General features: G+C 41.5%; 1 protein-coding gene across 1 annotated transcript; it reads left to right on the top strand.

The window, feature by feature from the left end:
• Positions 1–836: 836 nt before the first annotated feature.
• On the top strand, positions 837–18,231 carry IL17RB (interleukin 17 receptor B). The gene is made up of 11 exons (XM_033140927.1): positions 837–1,018; positions 2,872–2,896; positions 4,970–5,095; positions 7,144–7,262; positions 10,997–11,123; positions 12,128–12,175; positions 12,821–12,966; positions 13,142–13,207; positions 14,315–14,399; positions 14,874–14,981; positions 17,377–18,231. Exons 1-11 carry the CDS (start codon positions 947–949, stop codon positions 17,886–17,888), a joined length of 1,434 nt encoding a protein of 477 aa, XP_032996818.1. The 5' UTR covers positions 837–946; the 3' UTR covers positions 17,889–18,231.
• The last annotated feature ends 71 nt before the right edge of the window (positions 18,232–18,302 follow it).

Consider the following 18,302-nt stretch of genomic DNA (forward strand, 5'->3'; position numbering starts at 1 on the left):
CCCTTGTAAGGGCTGCCAAGTAGACTGTTGGTAAAAAAGGGGTGGGGTGTTCTGGACCTATGGTGGCTCTTTTATACAGATATAACGCACATGTGGAATGAGCAGCATAGATTAACTCTGATGGATTTGCAGTTTTGTAATGCTTAAGCCTCAATAATACATTCTGAGAAGCTTGTCATGCTTGTCTGTTACAGCAAACACACACTTAAAATCTTGTGCAGTAGTTTGCTGAAGATAAGCAGAGATGTAAGTAAGCCTGCTAGCCTGTTCCCTAAAATATCACTGGTTGCTCATTTCTATATATAGGGTGCCTACATTCTGCATGGACTGGTTGTAACAATTACTTTGATAAAATACATATTGTGTTATGTGTAAATGGCTTTAGATACCTATTAGGTCCATAAATTACCACATAGCATACATTCAACACAAAAAACAACGACAGTTTGTTATTGACAAAGTACAGAGGGACATATAAAAGGCCCCATTACCTTCAGTAGTTTAGGGCCTCTTCAAGCCTAAATCCGGCCCTGGAAATGGCCATCAGGGGGCGGCCCCCTCAAATATTTTATTAGAACGAAGGGACCCCTTGGAGTTGCTGACCAATGATGGCAGATCAGACACTTTAAAAGAGAGAAAGAAAAACCGACTCTTTGCTGCTCTCCTCTCAAAGACCGAGCAACTGCAACAAACAAGCTTGCACATGGAAGTAATCTTGGCCGCTTGGTTTTCATGAACTCGGGGCCTCGAGCCCTGCAGGAAGGTGGGAGAGAGAGGGCTGCTACCGGAGGCTACTGGCTGGCAGCCTTGAAGCAACTAGTTGGTGGCTAACCGGAGGCCGGTGAGGGGCGGGGGCGAGGGGAGGCAAGTTATAAATGGCGGGAAGGCGGCCAGGAAGGGAAGCCAGCAAGCGAACAAGGAGGTGGAGGCGCAGGCGCGACAGAGCATGAACGCGGCCGTGTGGCTGTTGCTGAGCGCGGGGCTGAACTTAGGCAGCTTTGAAGGAGAAGCTCGGCCGGTAAGCGGGACTTCAAAGCCCCTTTATTCTTTCTCCGCCATGCCCTGCTGCGGGTTGCAGCAGCTGCTCTCCCCGCGTGAGGCATCTCGGGGAAGCCTGCAGCGCAGCCCCTGTCGGGTTTCTGCCTGTAGTAACTTAGCTCTTGTCTCCCCAAGGTTGCAACCTCTTTTTCGAAACGGTAGCAGGGATGGGAGCGAAATGTTCGCGCCGCGCAGCAGGGGTCGTGCTACCGAGTCTCCTTTTACCAGAGAGCGGAGATCGTGCGACTCGGTACCTAAATGTTAGCAGTAACAGTAATGCGGTAGTAAAGGCAAAAAGGTAAAGGATCCCTAGATGGCTAAGTCCAGTCAAAGGTGACTGTGGGGTGCGGCGCTCACAGTGGTCCCTTTTTCGAAACTCGGGGTGGGATGCCAGTAGTAGGACGCTTATTAGTACATCATGCGAAGATGCTTTCAGACAGTCAGGCTTCTGGTCCAACTAGCATTGCTTGCAGCGGGAAGGGCGCTTGGGGTTTCTTTCAGTCCAGAGTTTTTACGTCCGGACCGACCTGGCGGGAACTAAACCTGGGACCTCATATTCTGCACTCCCAACATCTTGATGTGTGTAAACAAACAAATGTGTTTGTGATGTGTGTAAACAAACAAATATCGCTGTGCATTTTTGTGCCCTGCCGTTTTGTGCTGCTGTCTCATTCCGATACCGATTGTTTTTTGTGGTTTTTATTTAAAGGTTTTAATTGTAACTTGAACTTTTAATGTTTTATCTTTGTGATCCATCCACTATTCTTTGTGATCCATCCACTATTTGATGATGGACAGACTGTAAATGCAAGGAATAAGTTAAACCATTTCTCTTAAAAATAATAATTAGGAGCGAAATATACTGCTGAAATGTTTTAAGTAGATGGATAGTCAACTAAAAGTTTAATTGGTTAGATTAGAGTATTGGATTTCTTTTAAAAATTGTAATACAGTACAAGCTCAGTAATCCCTGCATTTAAACTCTGTAGGAAGGACAATGTAGGACTTTCTGATGTGGAGGTGAGTGCCACTCTGTATGTCAAAAAAAGCATTGAGTCCAGACAGCTAGAAATACCCAAAGTGGCAGATTTCTCCCCAGAATCATTGTTGCTACTGATATTGGGCCCCAAAAGTAGTTTAGTATTGGGAGATCTTGAGGTGAAGAATGAATGCTGAGCCTGTGTCAGTACTTACTTTCAAAATCCTTGGATTTATTAATTCCTACTTTACCCCTGAAGTGCACTTTTCCATTGTCTCCCAGGACAGACGGATGCCAACACACTTTGGTTGTGATCATTGTTTGCTAAGTACCGGTACATTTTTTTTATCCCAGTAGTGAGGGCTTTGTAGGAGGAGTGATTGTAAGCTTCATAAAAACCACATTTCCATTAATAATAATAATAATAATAATAATAATAATTTATTTGTACCCCGCCCATCTGGCTGTGAAATACATGCTTCTGTACAACTGAAATTTTATTTTATTAGGACAAAGTAGCATTTTGGGTTGTTTTTGCTTCTCAGTGACTGCTTCCAGACTTTGGAACTCCCTCCCTGTAGATGTTAGACTGGCTCCAACATTGTTCTTTTTCTGGCTGCTAAAGATTTCTTGTTCTGACAGATTTATGGGAAATGACTGTTTTTAATGAAATGGGTGGTGCCGTGCTGTTTTAATTATATCAATGTTTAATTGTTTTTTAATTGTTTCCCCCCTAAGTTTTTAACTGCTCTTATTTTTATCTGTAAACCGTGGCAAAGAATAATAATAATTATAATTATAATAGTAATAAATATTCTCATTTTCTTTTAAACCTGACTTTCTTTTTATTACAGTCCATTGAGTGTTACGAAGAAAATGGTATGTATAAATAAAACATGTATTTTAAGATTTTAATTTATCAGTGCAGTCCTATTGTATGTTGGATATTGCTGCAAGATTTAACCTATAGATCAATTGGTTATGGCCAATTTTGATCAATTGATATCAGAATTGCAAGTTAAGAATGTACTTCAGGTTTTTTTTAAAGACTTTTTTATTTACCCAACAACAAACAAAATATATTTTTTCAGCAGTGAGTGGTAACCTCTGTGTATTAGATTATTACTGAGTTTTTCTTTTAGTGTCTCAAAAATAATCTTTAGTTTTAATTGTGATTAACGGGCAGGTGATTCATAAGTCACTGTGGTGTAATAGATGCAGTGCTGGACCCTAATCTATTTGATTATCCGTCAGGGATGGGGGGGAAGGATAGTGAATGGGGTGGAGGGGAGCACTGTTGGGGCTTGTAATTAAAATCCAAGCACATAAACTTAACATTTGAAATAAATGTATCAGAATTGGATCATGTGTACAATTTTTTTGGGGGGGGATTCAGATAGAGGAAGTTCAGTCCCTACCCTAGTCAACAGTCAGCAAGGATTCAGGCCCTGCTTCAGGTGGCAGTGCATGTTAGAATGGTGATTGGAAAATGTGTTGCTGTTAACCAGACCCAGTGTAACTTCTTCAACAAAGCTGCATCCCTATGGAAGATTTTCAGCATTTATACTGACTTAAAGAAGCTGAGAGTTTTCCAAAAACCTAGAGGAGAAAATAGTTTAGGGGCCTTTTGGCAGAGTTACATTTTATATGTGTTAGACACAAGCCATTTCCTACCCAACCACCTCAGATGTCTGACACACACAACTCTCGGACAACAACTTATCAGATGCAATTATGCCGTATTTCCATCCAACCTGATCTTGGTTTGTGTTGTTTCCTGGAATGAATGAAGAGGCATTTCACCCCTGGTTGTTCCCAAACAGAATAATTATGTTTTAGTGTTCTTTCCCACCACTGCGTAGAATTTTATGCTCTGAAAGAATTTGCCTTCTGTTTGCTAATGTGAATGCTTTAATGAATATATCAATGGGAGGTTTAGAAGAACTTCTTGACACGTGAGAAGCAATTAAAAATTAAAGTTCTGCATCCAAGCTGAGCTGGGCAAAAATATAAATAGCTTAATTTAATTAAAATCTTACTAATTAAAGTTAAATTTAATTAATGGTCATATTGTGAAGCATTTCTTACTTTCTTTTTTACTGTGTTGTCATACAGCCAGAGGGCACTTATGGAAAGGGTGAAGGGCCACTAACACTGATTGATATCATTTGTAGTAAATTATGTCATTGTAGAGTTGGAAGGTATCCCAAGGGTCATTAGTCCAACCCCCTGCAGTGCAGGAATCAAAGCTAAAGAAACCCAGACAGATGGCCACCCAGCATCCAGTGAAAGACACAATCATAGCATTTAACAATGTTATCCGTTGAATTGGAAGGCACTACACATAGATGGTTGCGGAGTAGTAATGATGGAGTTCTTGCTACCCTCACTTTCGTATTATTCAGTCCAGATCATTGTATCATGGTTTAAAATTCCAGAATTTAACTAGAAAGCCTGCTCTGGAAGCCAGTGAACCCACCAAATTCTCGTAAGCACCTACAGTGTCATCGCCAGCACAGGAAAGCAGTGAAAACAGCTGAACAGTGCAATGATTTGGCACTTTATATATTCATATTGTTTCATTCACTGCTTTCTTTTATCATTATTCCTGCCACTTATTCCTAGATTTGTGCGTGGGGGTAAATCCATAAGAAAAGGTAGTAGCCAGCAGAATATGTGTGCTACCGTGCCATTGGGACAAGCTGCTTTTTTTTTTTTTTTGCTTACACACCTGAATTTTTACCCCCAACAGCCATTAGCTGGAAAATAATTTCATGATATTCCATGTTTTGATGTTATGTCTTTTTCTGGAGCCTAGCCATTACTATGAAGCCTGCAAGCCAAGTGATGCTAACTATTAAAGATTTTCGACCAGTCTGGAGATAGCAGTGTTTATTTTAAAATAGGTAATCCTTTAGGTTGCACTGATCTCTGATTCTTTGTCTTTCCAAGGGCCTTCTATTGAGCTGCTGAAGGTGCACCCATTTGTACCATCAGATATTTCTGGCCTCGATGCAAAGATCATTGAGAGGCATGGAAAGTGCAACTTTAATATAACCTGGATCCTTGGTGTAGACGGTAGGTCTCGTAGTTAGTGCAACAGAATGATTATGAAACTCATACTTTATAAACTCTTATTCTTTTATAAAATTACATACAGGCCATCTTTTTTAGTGTTGTTGTTTAGTCGTGTCCGACTCTTTGTGACCCCATGGACCAGAGCACGCCAGGCACTCTTGTCTTCTACTGCCTCCCGCAGTTTGGCCAAACTCATGTTAGTAGCTTCGAGAACACTGTCCAACCATCTCGTCCTCTGCCATCCCCTTCTCCTTGTGCCCTCCATCTTTCCCAACACCAGGGTCATTTCCAGGGAGTCTTCTCTTCTCATGAGGTGGCCAAAGTATTGGAGCCCCATTTTCAGAATCTGTCCTTCCAGTGAGCACTTAGGGCTGATTTCCTTCAGAATGGATAGTGTAGCCCACACCAAATCTTGCACTCAACTTTGAAGTGTAACAGATGTTTACATACATAATTAGCACTAGTCCATTCTGCTTTGATTTGGCCTTTTCAGCTCTGACTTCTGCTAGCAATAGAACCAGGGGCTCCACTTCAGTTTGGTAGGGAGGAGGAATATTCAGAGTAAGGTTGTTTCCACTTACATAAATGCAATGCAACAAAAGAAAATCCGTAGTGTGTTTTAAGAGCCTCTGCGGTTGGTGCTTTCTTTGCATTCGTAATCACACAGCAATTTCACTATCACTTAGGAACATAAGAAGCTGCCTTTTACTGAGTCAGACCATTGGGTCCACCTAGCCTAGTACTGTCCAAACTGGCAGTGGGTCTCCTGGTTTTCAGGTGGGACTTTCCCTACCTGGAGATAATGGGGATTGAGCCTAGGACCTTATGATGCAAGACACGTGCTGTACTACTGAGCCACAGCCTTTCCCCTAAAATGAGGAGTACGGTCAAACTTCGGTTGTTGAACATAATCCATTCTGGGAGCCTGTTCGGCTTTTGAAATGTTCAACAATCGAGGCACGGCTTCTGATTGCTTGCAAGAGCTTTCTGCACTCAAGCGGAAGCTGCATCGGATGTTCAGCTTCCGAAAAACGTTTGAAAACTGGAGCATTTACTTCTGGGTTTTCTGCGTTTGGGAGCAGAAAAGTTCAAAAATGGAGGCATTCAGGATCCGAGGTTTGACTGTACATGTGTGCCTGGCGTGTATACCTAAGTTCACTTAATTATTTAACTGTAAATCTGTGTGGGAATACCCAGTGAAAGTGATCAGATATGTGAGAAATAATCACACATACAGTATGAAAACAAGAGAAGGATTGACCACAACAAGGTCACTTTCCCCTAGCTTTGTTTTGCATAATATTGATTTGATTATCTTGGATTAATGCTTTGGTGTGGGTGGGTGTTGAAATCTTAAATTCACACCCCGGTTCCTTATTTCCCTGCTCTCTTTCTCATCAGTTCCCTGGAATGTAGCTGATAAGCACATACAAAAATACGCGTACTTTTATGTCCTTTGTTAACACACAACTGGCATATACACATGTTTACCACCATTTCAAGCATACAGATACACATGATAGAAACTGGAACAAAACATAATGGTGGGCAGATATGTCACTCTGTGATGCAGCCTTGTCTGTATTTGGAGAGGCACTAACTGCATATTTACTTGGAGCAGGGGTTGGAATGTTGGCTGGATAATAACTCCCACCATCCTTGACTATTGCCCATCCTGGGCTGAAACTGATGATAGTTGGGAGGCAAACAATATCTAAAGAGCCAGTGCCCCACCCCTGATTTAGGACATTAATATATACTTGTTTGTTTGCTGTAACCAGAATTTGCATAATGGTTCCTGAGATTAAGAAGGAGGTTTTTGTCTGTTAGGAGACAACTGGGTGCCACTTTGAATCAAGACAGCGGACTGAATCTTTCAAAACTGCAGTGATTTTAATTGCTGATTTCAAAACCTCACTGGTTTGTTTTTTTTTTTGGGGGGGGGTGTCTTAGAATTCCAAAGCAATGCCTAGTAAAAAGCTAGTATTTCTACAACACTTTGAAAACAAGTAAGATAATGCGAGTTTTTTTGTTTGTTCTCTTTCCAGCGAGCATTAGATTCCTGAATGCCTCCAAGATATGTTTGCAGAAGGAAGGAAGTCGAAGCTGTATTAGATGTGATTACACAGAAAGGTTTCAAACCCAAACCATGCTCAGTGGTGAGAAAGTAAGTACTGTGCCGCTGTGGGGCAGTGGGAAAGAATGTGAATTCAGTTTATTTTATCTAAGGATTTACAGCCAGAAAGCTAGATAAGAGCCCACAAACCGATATGGTTATGGAACAGGCAGAGAATCCAACACTACAAACTTTTACAAGATTGCAGGAATGAAAGAAGCTTGAAGGCTATTGCAGTACAACTCCCTGCACTGAAACACAGAATCTTAACACGTTCTAGCAAATCTGTCCATATGGTTCATATAGCTATCCTCTGACAGCACATACAGGCATGATGGTTGACATACAATGTTAACCATACTCCTGGTAGTCTCATTTAAATCAATGGACTTAAGCCTCCTGTGAGGCTCAGGGGCTGGATCCGGCCCAGTCGCCTTCTCAATCCAGCCCGCAGATGGTTCGGGAATCAGTGTATTTTTTTACATGAGTAGAATGTGTGCTTTTATTTAAAATGGGGTCTCTGGGTTATTTGTAGGGCATAGGAATTTGTTCACCCCCCCAAAAAAAAATTGTCTGGCCCCTGGCAAGGTCTGAGGGACAGTGGACCAGCCCCCTGCTGAAAAAGTTTGCTGACCCCTGACTTAGTTTGTTATCATCCATTTATCTGTTTGGTACTTAAAAGTTCAGCCAAACCCTACCCCCCAACAAAACATGTGGCTGATGCTACTGTGGCTTATATTTTAAATTTTTACTTTTGGTTTGTTAGTATTGACGATCCACTGACTTTCTGGTCTGGAGGAACAACAACAACATACATATAGAGGCTAGCTTGGGATCTGACATTATTTATTTATTTATATTTAATTATTTATATATATAAAAGGGTGGAGTACAATAATTGTGGTGTTGTCCAAATATGTCATTGGCCTACTGCGGGGGTCGGGAACCCGCGGCTCCGGAGCCGCATGCGGCTCCCCGGGACCTCTGCTGTGGCTCCCCGCGGTCGCAAAATGGTGACTCCCCGGCGAGGCTGAGAAAGGAGGGGATGGAGCCAGGAGGTGGCGACGCGGGAGGGCGATGGGCTTTGACCTGCCTCCGGCCAGGATGGGACAAAGGACAGAGGCCGGGGGCGGGGTCAAGGCCCAGGTAAAAGCGGCAGAGCCGCCAGATTTCCCTCCTTTTCGTTTCTCTCCCGCGGGTTCAGGAACGTCCAGGATCCAGGAGCTCCACATTGCAGGTATGTAGTCCTGGATCGGGCCTGATGGCACAGGGAGAGCCCCAGGATCAGGCCGCATGGCGGCCGAAAGGAGGGTGGCGGGCGCGATGCGCAGCCGCCGCTGCTGTTGCTGGGGGGCTTCCCGCTGGGCCTGGTTGCCGGCGGGAGCCCCCGGGGATCGGGCCGCATGGCGGCCGAAAGGAGGGCGGCGGGCGCGATGCGCAGCCGCCGCTGCTGTTGCTGGGGGGCTTCCCGCTGGGCCTGGCAGGCTGCGGGAGCCCCCGGGGATCGGGCCGCTTGGTGGCCGAAGGGATGGCGGCGGGGCGCCACCCCCGTGGAAAGGGAGACCCCGACCCCCCTACTTTATTTCTTTTCTTTTTTTAAAAAAACTATTTTTAAAATATTTTTTATTACTAATTCCCCCCCCCCAATATCTTTTCTTTTTTTCCTTCCCCCCCAAACCTGTTTTTTGCTTTGTGGCTTTTTGCCTTGCTCTCCCACATCCCCCCCTCTCTTTTTCTTCCTCCCCTCCTTTTTTAATCCAAGGGGGGAAATCCCATTTTTAAAACAAACAAACAAACAAACGAAAAACAAACAAATACCCCCCACAGCTGCTGCAGCCACTCTATTTGAATTTTTATTATTACCCTTTTCTCCCTCTATCCCCCCTTTTTCTTTTCTCTTCCCCTTTTGTTTTTGTTTTCAAAAAAAGGAAAAAGAAGAAAAAGATTTCCCCCCTTTATTTTTTAAACTACTACATATTTTTAATAGATATTCTCCCCACCCCACCCCCAATTTATATTTTTTCCACCCCACTTTTCCATTCTCACCCCCATCTGTTTTCTACCCCGTCTCTTCCTTTCTCTCTTTCCCTTTGTGTCCCTCCCTCTCCCTTTCTAAACCAAATTCCCCCCCTTTTTCTTTCTTTCTTAGTTCGCTTGTCAACCTATCTTAGAGGGGGAAGCCCTCTCTCCCACCCCACCCCCCAAAACAACTTTGAGTTGAACCCCAAAAAACGGGGGTAGATCACTGCTGAAAGTAGATCACAGTTTCTTGGGAGTTGGCCACCCCTGGTATAAGACATGTAACTAGAATAAAAATTTTAAAAAACCAAGCAAATAATTGTAATAAAGCACTGCTATAATTATATATAATTTCCCTAAAATTTTGGTTTCATTCGCCTTTCCGTGCTGAAATGTCACAACCTGAACGACCATGGCTTGCACCCCCCCCCCCCAGTTTTGATCCTGGGTACGCCCCTGAGTCAATGCAAAAAAGTAAGAACTTATTCTTGTTGTTTTTACTGATTATACTTTGCATTGGCTCCTATACGTTATTTATTATTATTGCATTAAGGTAAGAAACAATATATGCAGCGTTATATTTGTTTTAAATGTCGCAATGGTTTTGCGGCTCCCAGTTGTTGTTTTTTCCTTTGGAAACGGGTCCAAGTGGCTCTTTTCGTCTCAAAGGTTGCAGACCCCTGGCCTACTGCATAGGATAGGTCACACTTTGGATTTTGTGATTTTGTTAAAGCCAGAAGATTGTTTTGTTATGGATGATTTTTCTTTGATTCCCATCCTCCTTGCAGCAGCTTTATCCCACTGTAGGAAGGAGGCGGGGAGGATAAGAATAGTTTACCAATGAATACTGATGTATACAAATATATTCCTGGGAACCCTTTGGAAGCTTCTGGTTGACATAGCTGGTGCTCCTATTTGTTATATCCTGATCAGTCTGTCAGATGCAGAAATGAGTTGGGCCAATTATAAGCCAGACTAGAAACTGTTATCATGTAAGGCAGCAAAATCTCATTCTGAAAAGTGTATGTATATGTGTATGAATTGTTTTTTCATCAGTCCTAAGTAGCAGCTCACCTCTTTTTTCCCTTTTTTTACAATATCAAGATGGCTAAAGCATATTTTTTTCTAATTTAAGCAATCAGTCTTCTGCCCATGTAATTTTGGTATTTTTCCATCCAGGTGAGATGAAATTTGCAGGTGTTTAACTTTGGCGTTCAGACAGATAAGGAAAATGGTCCTCATTTTATAAAACAAAAGTGTGCATCCTTATATGCTTAAGTACTCTGCTGTTTGTGACTGCTGATTGTTGCATCCTGAATCCTTGATTAAATGGCTTACAGTCTTATCTGATCCATCCCTTTATTTCGGCACAAAACATTTCAAATATACTGGAACCGTTCCAATAATTGCTAATGTACCAGTACTTATGAATGAATGTAACTGGGGGTATGCACCCAAACTAAGCTTTGGGCTACCCAAAATCATACCTTGACACAATCAAGTGACCATCTCCTATTGAGATGCTCAAACATATTGTCCACGCTGATGCTTCATTTTAGCTCCAGTTGCACTAAGCCTTCCTGTAAGCACACTACCAGGAGAATGTCTGGTTCGTTACTTCATTTGGGTACATTGTCACTTGTGGAAAATGGAGAAAGAAAGCTATATTCATTTTTGTTTTGCTTATGTTCTAGCATCTTCATTTTTTGTTCCAAAAAATGCTCAAATATGAATATAATATGATCTTCAAACTTGTCTTATTTCAGTGGCAGTTCTACTATACTGGGTTCCCAGTAGATGAAAATAATGAATACCACATTGAAGTTTTCAACCTACCGCCACCAAATCCGGGTCAAGATTATCCTAAAAAACACATAAAACGATATTCTCCAGGTAATTGAACAAATGTGGTCTTAAACATTTTCACATGAAAATACCTGCTGTAAGTTTAGTTTGATGGGCTTTTCAGTCTATCTTCAAATTAAACAAACAGCTATTAAAAGGAGAACCATAAACTGTTTTCAGTTTAATGAAATCATAATATTTTTATTCATGAATATGATGTGTGTGTGTGTGTGTTGCACACACACACACACCCCTTTGAAAAAGTAATGAGTTGGTGTTGGATTCAGATAAGTTTTCTCTGACACAGGAAGCCCTTCTGGCTCCAACGCAATGTGTAAATGCAACCAACATGGATGCATAATAAATACACGAATTATCCAATTTATGAGATATCAGCCAAGGCATCCTGCTAATTATCAATGTGATGGCAAACCCAGCTGTGTAATGTGTAAAACGATCCTTTCTCTGACATTTTAAAATATTTTGTTAACTAAAGTGAGCCTGACCATTGAAATATATTCATTTCAAGCTTGGGAGACTGAAACATTTTAAAAGGAAAGGAAAATAGGAAACGGCCTCATACCAAGCAGACGACTGGGCATCTATTGCTGTGCTCTCTATGTTAACTGGCAGCAGCTCAGCAGTTTCAAACAAGAGCCTTACCCAGCCCTGCTTAGAGATGCCAGGAGCTTGAATTGGCGCTTCTGCAAAGTAAGTGCTCTGCTACTTATCTACAGTGCTTTTCCCTTATCACTGCTACAATTACACACAGCCTTAAACAGAGTGATAGGAGAATTCTGTTTCTGACAAAGCTCATCAAGCTACAAAGCAATCATTTAGATACTTCTGCAGCGTTTGTAAAAGCTACTGCAGTTGCCACGATAGGATTCCTTAATGTCTGTTTTCCAGGTGAACCAACAGTTTAGCAGTTGGCATTTACGTTCCATTCTGAAAAGATTTTGTGCAAATGAGATTCTTCAGTTAATATGCTGTATCTTGATATTAAAAGTTTGCCCAATTTCTAATTATAAAAACTCTTTATTTAAATTCAGGTTGCAAAGACAGTGAGTTAAAATACTGTAAAACTTGCATAGAGAAAGGTAAGTGCAAACTATTCATTAGTGATGTTGAAAAGTATTTTCATTCCAAATAAAAAGAGGGTTTCAAATAATGGGTTGTATCCAACGAAGACTTCTTGTTCAAGCAAGGGGGGGGGGGAGAGAACAATTTAACCTAGTGGTTACCGAAGCATCAATTACAGTAGTTAGGCTATCCCTAGGATACAATATGTGGAAAGCAGAATGCAGTAGTGGTGGGAGGAGTGGCTCAGGGCTATTTGATCATTATTCAAAACAGCTGCTTCCCACCTTCCCACCCCAATATCTCTGCAAGGTGGTTGGCAGTCTGAAGTAAAGCGCTTGAAACATCAGTGCTACAGTACATCAGTTCTTTAACTGAATAATTTTTGTATGTTTAGTGCTGAGTGGGTATGGTGCCTGCCTTAGCAGCAATTGTGCGCCTGCTTTTTACGGCTGAATAGCCATTATGTCATCTTTCAGATGCTGCGCTATAGCTTCCCTCGTCCCTGATCATTGGCCACGATGGCTGGGGCTCCATGGGAGTTGGGTGTCCAACAACATAGGAAGGCCACCACCATGTAGGATAACCCTACTTTAAGGACTTCCAAAATTTCAATAGAAATTATTTTGACATGAGGTTTTAACAGACATTTCTCTATTTCACAGGAAGCTTATGGGACCCAAATATAACTGTATGCCACAAGAAGTCAGAAGTGGTAGTGAACTTTACAGCAAGTCGCTTTTGTTTCAAATATGTAATCCGCCTTCATGATCCATCAGGTGATCTGTATGATCATATCGTGGCTACCAAGGTACATTTTTCTTTTTAAGATAGGTAAAGTGCAAATTACTGCTTTTAGGAAACATAGTCAAGAATTTTACAAAAGAATCATCATCAATGGGCTCTATACAAATATATATTTGGTTTTTTAAGATGTATGTAATAATTAGGCATATAATTTTTTATCTCGTTTTTCTTTGGATTAGGGGAATGATACTAGAATTTCTGAAAAAATACTGCTGACTGATCAAAGCAACAAAACCTTTAAAGAGGTAAAATCTAACTTCAACTTAAAAGGGAAAAAAAAAATCTATTGTGAGTTCTAGACACTGTTTCTAATTATAATTTAGCATGTGCTTTCTCATATTACTGCTTAAATCTAATAAAATGTGTTTTCAGACCTTTTTCCATATTTAAAGGGCTAACTGTATGTTATACGCAAATACATTTTTGTCTAAAAGATACCCAATCCCATTCTTTTTAAACTAATATGCTTTTGGAGAGGGGATTTAGGATTCAAACTAACTGTAGCATTTGTCATGCAATCCCCTGCTAGTGGTGACAGAGAATCCTAGAAACACCCCCACCACCGGCCAAAAGCACAGTTCAGATGTTAGGATTACTGTGACCAATATCATCTTATACACTTGAAGTAAGTCCCACTGAATCTAATGTGACTGACTTCTGAGTAAACATGTATAGGATTATACTGTGCTAAGCTTTTTGTGTCAACATTTTAAAAGAAAACAAATATTTTAAGGAAATACTGGGTTGTATCCAAAGGTCCCCTTCCTCAGCTGGAAGATTACTCTAGTCAGAGGGTCAGAGCCATTGGATACCGTCCTTAGTTTCAGATTTGAATTTAATTTTATGTACAGTACTACAGTAAGAATAGGGGCGCAGGTGGCGCTGTGGTGTAAACCACTGAGCCTAGGGCTTGCCGATCAGAAGGTTGGCGGTTCGAATCCCTGCAATGGGGTGAGCTCCTGTTGTTTGGTCCCAGCTCCTGCCCACCTAGCAGTTCGAAAGCACGTCAAAGTGCAAGTAGATAAATAGGTACTGCTCCGGTGGGAAGGTAAACGACGTTTCCATGCACTGCTCTGGTTCGCCAGAAGCGGCTTAGTCATGCTGGCCACATGACCCGGAAGCTGTCTGCGTACAAACGCCGGCTCCCTTGGCAAATAAAGCAAGATGAGCGCCGCAACCCCAGAGTCGTCCGCGACTGGACCTAACGGTCAGGGGTACCTTTACCTTTACCTTTACTACAATAAGAAACTGGAGGTGCCAATCAGGGATACAAGGTTGTTAAGAAAAATAAAAAGAATATTTATGTGAGCACATAATTTAGCTACATTGTGAGTTTATTTTAAATCTTCCAGCTAATTCCTCGTTTTCCGCTGTGTGAAGGTCGTTGCCCAAGACACTCAAAGCATCAGGAGCAGTGTACTAAAGAACTTCCAGATGGTTAGCTGAAACCTGCTGAATTTCACTTCAGTGTAGGCAACAGTAAGCTAGACTGGTGTAGTGGTTGGCCTTTGTCAGAAGGATGAAAGAGGCAGAGGGGGATATGAAGGAAAAGTTGGAATAGATGAAGCAGTGGAAGGAAGAGGGACTTGCTTTTTTAACCTTGGCCAAATCTCTCTCTCTCTCCAGTGATCTTCCCCACAAATGTGTCTCTCTTAGGGGAAATTATCAGTTCCTGCCTCTAATAAGCCTTAGAACATTGCTTCCGCAGTTTACTTTCTAACTTTCCTTAGTGATGTCCAACTGAGTTACTTCTTTAAAAAGTCAGCATCCTTGGGTATAAAATAATAATTTTTCAGAGCTTTCGTCAATGTAGAAAAGCCAGTTTTAGCTTTTTTATGTACTAGGCCTTTGCTTTACAAGGTTATTCACAACTGGTTTCTTATGCAACTGACAATTCCTTTTCTCTTCTAGTCTCAACAGATTTTGTAGGCAATTACATAATTATTTGTTGCCTACTTGCTTCCTTATTTCTGGTAGTATGCATGGTTGCTGCTCTACTGCAATACAGGAGGAAGTATGGTAAGTTTTTGTCTTTCCTCAGAGAAAGCTGTAAGGCTTTTATTTTTATTTTTTTAAATAAACACTTGGTTTCCTGAGACTCCATCACTCTCACACATGCTGATTTTCCTCCACTAAAATAATATACACATGTGCACTATGTGTGAAGGATGATGTAGGTGTTTTTGTTTTGCTGTGACTACACAGAGTTGCAAAGCTGGTGTACTTCTGTAAAGTTTGAGGGAAAGACAAAGCTCTTGAGTGTATATGAGAGGACAAATTTTCTTGCTTGGACAGAGCCTTCTCTTCTTCCTTGGCATCTTCCCTCAAGGGCAGGGTAGAAGGGAAAACTGATTGAGGTTTTATGTGTTGACCTCTCTTTCACCATTCCCTTGTATCCAGTACAGAGAAAAATAGGAGATTAAAACATTTGGGAGAAGTAGTAACTCAACTTTCAGGCAGCATGGCTCTCCAACTTCTATTTAAATTGTTCCACCAATAAAACTAGTTTACAGCCAATGGCATGGAAAGATGGAATATAAATTCCATGCTATTCACCACAGTATTGCATTCATGTTTGAATATCTACTTTGGATCACATTAGCTTTAAAGTCATTGTACAAGTTTTAGAACCAGGCATACACAACTTGTAACCCACTAAGTTAGATGTTTCTCATAAGATGTACCTATAAAATAAGCCATGGCAGGATTTTCAAGCGTTTACGAAATGTAAGACATACCCCCAAAATAAGCCGTAGTGCTGGGCGCAGTTCTGGAGGGTGCCAAGGAAGAGGCGAGAGTGCCTGCACCTCCGAGCCTCCTTCCCGTTGGAGGAGCCGCCCTCCAGCTGCTGCCCGTCTTGTTTACCGCAGCGCCGCATGGAGCGAGAGCGCTGAGCTGCGGCAGGAGGCCTGCTGGCTTGGCGCCCGGAACCGGCTGCTGCTGCAGCGCTGAGCAGAACACCCCGAGCCAGCGGCCTCGCCTCCACGTGGCCTGGCCTAGGAGGCCTGCCAGCTCGGCGCCCAGAACCGGCTGCTGCAGTGCTGAGCGGAACACCCAGCAGCGCCGAGTGGAGCCCTGAGCCAGTGAAGTGGTTATCTCCCCCCCACCATGGCTAAACGGTTTTTAATTTCTGTATTTTATATTCTTTCACCACTTTGACACAACATTTTGGACAGGGGACTTGCTAGGCTGTTCACCAGGCTTCAGGGGGACCCTATCCTTGTAGGTTAAACTATTGGGATTGCGACTACATTACTCCCCCCCCCAAAAAAAATACTTGCCATATTATTTGAATTTCCTTTGTGTTAAAGAAAAAAAAAGTTTAGCAGAGAACGTACATAAGCTGTGCAGTCTTGGCAGCCTGCACCCACATTTAGTATTTCTCATGGCTCTCACTTGGTCCGTTTATAAATCTCTGGTAATAAAAACAAGACATCCCCTGAAAATAAGCCATTTTGTTGATCAGTCGTGTCCGACTCTTTGTGACCCCATGGACCAGAGCACGCCAGGCACCCCTATCCTCCACTGCCTCCCGCAGTTTGGCCAAACTCAAGCCAATCGCTTCGAGAACACTGTCCAACCATCTCATCCTCTGTCGTCCCCTTCTCCTTGTGCCACCCATCTTTCCCAACATCAGGGTCTTTTCTAGGGAGTCTTCTCTTCTCATGAGGTGGGCAAAGTTTTTGAGGGGGTTTTTGAGGAAAAATAAATATAAGACGGTGTCTTATTTTTGGAAAACACGGGTAAGTGTTTTGTGATCACATGTGTATTGTAGCCTGGCAGGTATTTCACAACCAGTTTTTTCCCAGCCCAGTGCTATTCAGGTAACAAAGCCAGGTTTATTGAAGTAGCAAAGTGAGCTTCATTGTGACTTACTCTTTAATATGTGAGTACGGTTAGGGCAACAGAACTCAATTCTGAGTTGATATGCATAGGACTGAAATGCTTGTGTGACACTTGTTGGCAAATATTGTAGCAAATATTTGGGAGTCTCGGGGATGAAACATTTCTTTGCCTTCACAAAAAGGGGGATTAGGATTTGTAAAATAATGAATTCCCAAACTTATGTAATATATATTATTTGAGGCATGGCAGATAGTACATTTTATCAACTACTAGTTTCCATTTTTTTCTATAAAAATGCTTTTTATAGGAGCAGGTTGGATATTAACAAACAAACCTTTCCCCCTCTGATGTAGATTTCTCTTATCCTTGCTTTCCTGGTATTAATAGTTATGTATTTGGCGTTGTTTCTATATGAATGTTTAGTATTTTGTATATATTAGACAAGTGTATTTTAAAACAAATCTTTCTGCTTTGTAAATTCAAGTAAACAAAAGGCACTTAACAATGAACTTTGCTTGCTCCAAAAAGCTTATATGTAACAGTCTGTGGGTTTTACTTTTGTTAACAGGTACAGGCAGAAACTGGGCTCTTGCTCCACTAATGCAACACATACCTGCTACAATCCTTGTTGTATATTCCCAAGAAGTATGTTTTCAGCATACTGTCCTTGCTTTCGCTGAATTTCTACATGAATGCTGTCAAAGTAATGTCATTATAGATGCATGGCAAAAACTGAGAATTGCTGAAATGGGACCAGTACAGTGGCTTGCAACTCAGAAAGAAATTGCTGATAAAATTATTTTTCTCAGTCCAAACAATGCAAATCCTGCATGTGATTCGACTTGCAGAACAACTGTAGACAGCCACAGTGGGAACTCTGAATGTATGTTCAAGTTTGCATTTAACCTTTTTTGCAGTGACTGGAAAAACCAGTCTTCTCTCCATAAATACATGGTGGTTTCTTTCAGTGAAAAGAATCCAACTAACAGTCTCCCAAGTCCTTTGAATATTTGTCCAAAGTATGTCCTAATGAAGGATATTGACTCCTTTTGTAGAGACCTTTCAGAGCCCAAAATATAGTGAACGTACAAAGTTAAAGTGCATATGGAGCCTTAAGGCAAAACTTAAATTACAAGTATAGGACTAAAATAAACGTATAAAACAGTTGAACCTCAGAATCTGTCTTTGAATATGGTATCTTTCTCTCTCTTAAAAATGAGTTAATTCTGTAAATCAGAAATTTCTGCACACCTCATGCTTAAGGATGATTTATATGGCAAGTGGCTCTGTGGCACGAAGAGCGGATACAAATACATTCTAAAACAATTCATGCAGTGTTCTACTTATGGAGTACATAAAATTAAGAACTAATAACTTTGTATACAGTATTGTAAGTGTTTGTTGGGCTTGTGGCATCATAAAACTTAAATCACTTTAAATTTGTCAGATCTATCTTTGATTTTAATATTTGCATTCTGCTTTTCCAGTGATACA

The sequence above is a fragment of the Lacerta agilis genome, chromosome 2 (genome assembly GCF_009819535.1).
Source record: "Lacerta agilis isolate rLacAgi1 chromosome 2, rLacAgi1.pri, whole genome shotgun sequence".
Classification (NCBI taxonomy): domain Eukaryota; kingdom Metazoa; phylum Chordata; class Lepidosauria; order Squamata; family Lacertidae; genus Lacerta; species Lacerta agilis.